Source organism: Helianthus annuus, chromosome 3, assembly GCF_002127325.2.
Source record: "Helianthus annuus cultivar XRQ/B chromosome 3, HanXRQr2.0-SUNRISE, whole genome shotgun sequence".
In the NCBI taxonomy this organism is placed as follows: domain Eukaryota; kingdom Viridiplantae; phylum Streptophyta; class Magnoliopsida; order Asterales; family Asteraceae; genus Helianthus; species Helianthus annuus.
Window position 1 is genome coordinate 54054268 of NC_035435.2, and position 3941 is coordinate 54058208.

Here is a 3941-nt window from a genome sequence, read left to right on the forward strand (position 1 = left end):
GAAACCGGCTGTTGGCTGTTTTGAGTGCGAATTTCGACCTTTAACCGGTTTTCCATATGTCCCTTGGCCCCTAAACAACCCCTAAACATGTAGGACACCTGTGGAAATGTTGTGGTTAGTCCTAGACTTAATTATCAACATGTTGTGGTGTCTTGGATCACTATATAAGGCTCTCAAAGTGCAACACTTTGATCAATCCATTCCTCAACATCTTCTGATCAATTGTGGAGCACAAGAGCACTCTCCAGGCCTTCCTAATCAACAATTAGACCCTTGTAAGTTGTCTTAACCTTTCTAAATTGATTTTAGCTTAGTTATTTAGCTAAAAGTCAAACCGTCGTAATTACGGTTTGACTTCGAGATTAGTCAGCAATGGCTCAGTCATATCTCGAATTAAAAGTAGTTATAAGTTGGTATTTATGTGGGTAATAAACCCTTAAGAGGGTTCCCCCTGATCACCACTCTAACTAGGTCAAAAGTCGGGTCAAACGTATAATTAAAAAGTCAACAGAAAGTTTAAAATGCGATTTATGCATGATTAACAATGCAGAACACTTATAACCTGTTTTATCATTAATATAACTTGGTAATTAGTGTAAGGATATGTCTAAAACATATTCAACCCGACAATTTCCTGTTTAGACCCAGTTTGGAACCAAAAGTCACACACTTTGACTTATACTTTGACTTTCAGTTCTGACCCGTATGGAATGTTTTGGAAATGCCTTAGAGCTTTATTTGGACCAGGTTACTTGCTAGTATAACCCTCTGTGATTATACACCTCGGATCATTAGTTATCTAATTAATATGCATGATTCCGTTAATTGCTCATATGTTGGCCATTATGCCCTTTCCGCTTTAAAACGTGAAATTTGGAAATGTAAAAGATTAGAAACTTCACTTACTAATATATAAACTTGTATGCAAAATTTGACATCAGTTTGATTTGTAGATTAAGAGTTATGCTCATTATCGCAAAATGAAAGCTTTATGTTAATTAAATGGAGTGATTAGCGTATAGCCTAGTTAAGCCTACTTTTTGACATCCAAATCTTTACCCACTGATGTAATATATTATTTTGGGAATTTTAAAGATTTTTAATTAATTTTAGGCTGAGCATAACTCATAGTCGTAGGCTTAATTCAGTAAATGTCGGTTTTGCCATTGCTCAGGTAAATACTTTTAACTTATTTTCCCTATACGGGCTTGGGTTACGGTATCTAGCATACCGCTTGATCGAGCATCAAATCTCCACAATTAAGTGAGTAGTTGAATAATTTGATCGGCTCGTTTAAACAGTCTTGATTACTTAAAGTCTTTGGGGGGTTAATGACCATGTCCCGGATATCCTTGGCATCATCTTACGAGATGGCCACGACCTGAGCACGGGGTGTAGGCGTACACCTGTTAGTGTATAACTCTATGATGTGGTGTGTCTATTAATCTATAACCCGGACAAGATCCGGGCTACTGAACGCACAAGTAACATGTAATTCGTTCACAAGATTATAATAATAAATAATTCTCCCAAGTTAAATAAAATGTTTATGCCACGTGCATCCAAACCAATTTTCAATCATTTTCCAAAATGAGTCAGTTGAATGTATTTACCAGTGTAAACTGACGTATTTTTCCCAAAAAGATTAAATGCAGGTACTAAGCGAAATTGGCTGGGATTTCTCCTTAGCATCATTAGAAGTCTCGCAAGCTTAAGATGCCTGAAGTCTGTTGAACTATTGTCTCATATTTTATTTCGATCCGTCTGTGGATAAACAATCGAACGTTGTGATACTTGATATTACAATAATTAAATTCGGTTGTATTACATCTATTAAATTGCTTCCGCTGTGCATATTAAATATTGTGTTGTTTGACTATTATGTTGCCAACCACGTCACGATACTCCCCCACCGGGCCCACCGGTGACACGTGGAAATCGGGGTGTGACAGGTTGGTATCAGAGCCAACACTGAGTGAATTAAACACTAGCCTTTTGTGTTTAATCTCAGTTACACAATTGCACAAATTCTAAACTTTCGAGTCTAGACATTCAACATAGGACAAATTCCACTTTAATTGTATTGCGCTTTATTTTTGCCTATATTCTGTTTTGTTATCTCATGCCATATTGACTGGAATTAACAAAATGCCGCCAAGATTCTTCAGGAGAAGAGGAAGAGGCAAGGGGCCAATCACCGCCCCCAATGATAATGAAGCTGGACCTTCGAATGCGCGAGCCCCATCTACCACGGAGAGTGACGATCCCCAGCAGAACCGGAGGAACCTCTTTGAACCGGCTAGACGGTCGGTCTCACACAGTTCAACACCTCCTAACCTTTATGGGCCACAACCGGATTATGAGCCCAACAACCCTCAACCTTCATACATACCATTACAGCGATCCCTATCGCATAACTCTTTTGGTGACCCTACACCAGTTTTTAGGGGCCGGTTTAACCCGGCAAACTTCCTACAAGAACTAGTGGGTTTTAACCCATTGGGTCCGGAAGATCATTTCTCGGGAGAGCATGCGGACGACATGGACGAGGATACGGACCCCGTCGAGCCTGTCAGTGGTACACCGAACCACCCGATAGAGATCTCTGATGGATCTTCCTTCCATGGATCACCCTATGTTGGTCCAGATAGCTTTCAAGCTATGTTTACCAGGCACGAATGGTACTATACACCTCCTCACCACTCATCGCCTCAGCAGCAGCAACAGCAGCAACAAGATCCCTCTGAGGATCCAAGGTTTGTGGCAGTCACGCCACCACCTCCGCCGCCACCAGTTCAACCGGCACCCCCGCAACCGCCAAGACGTAGGAGAACCGGAGCACGTATGTCTACGCGAACAGGAGACTTTCATTTTAATTCTCCACACCAATCAAGTGGCAACCACTACCCGCCACATCAAGAAGATCCACAAATGGGTGGACCTTCACACCCAGTTGCACCACAACCACCGCCTATGGGTTTTGATAACCCGATTCCGGCATACACGGGTTCCACGGCGTATAACCCGTTTGAGCAGCCATTGCACACCAACTACAACTAAGCCGAAGCCGATCCGTACGTGGTAGCGGCTAACTATAACACCCAAGGACCCTATGGAGATCCATGGGGAGTAGGGTACCCAACTCATGGGTACCAGATACCTGCAAGACCTATTATACGGACGCAATCGCAACCACCAAGGTTCTCTCCACCAGAGCGTGAAGAAATTCTGCAAAGGTTGGACTATGTAGAGCGAGAATTTCATAGGGAACGAAGTGAGCGACAAACGTTTTTCCAAGGATTGACAAGCTTGATCAAGGGGAAGGGCAAGAAGGACCACTGAATCCTTCCTAGTAATAATTGAGCCCTGCGTGGGCATGTATGTTTATTTTGACCCCTGCGCGGGTCTATCTTTCTATCAACCCCTGCGAGGGTATTTTATTTGTGTAAGTCCCTGCGTGGACTATTATGTTATTAGGCCCCTGCGTGGGCATGTTTTTGCTATTAAGCCCCTGTGTGGGTATGTGTGTTATTAAGCCCCTGCGAGGGTAAGTACTTGTTTAAACCCCTGCGTGGGTAGGTTTGCTATTTGAAAAGACCCGTTTAGGGCAGCATGTAACGTTGTAATAAACTAATGGAATATTTGTTTTATAAATTTCATATTGCTATTATATGCATAACTATTACATATGAAATAAATGAATCAAAAATCATTCCTTTTAAGTAAATGTCTGCCTATGTAAAATTTTTCTTAAAGTGTGAAACCTAGCCTTCGGGTCATTATAAGGCCAGGCCAAGATGGTAAGACCTGTTAGAGAGATTCAAATCCCTGTTAAACATCTGAAAACAGGTTAACACTCCTTGAAGATGTGATTCACTTGAATCACACGCGTTATTTTATTATAAGGGGATCTTTCAAAGATTCCAAACTCAATGAAATGA

The 3941-nt window shown here is 41.6% G+C and overlaps 1 protein-coding gene across 1 annotated transcript; it reads left to right on the forward strand.

Annotated features, from left to right (window-relative positions):
* Positions 1-2148: 2148 nt before the first annotated feature.
* On the forward strand, positions 2149-3060 carry LOC110931502 (pistil-specific extensin-like protein). The gene has a single exon (XM_022174893.2). The coding sequence runs from the start codon at positions 2149-2151 to the stop codon at positions 3058-3060; it is 912 nt and encodes a 303-aa protein (XP_022030585.2).
* Positions 3061-3941: the final 881 nt, after the last annotated feature.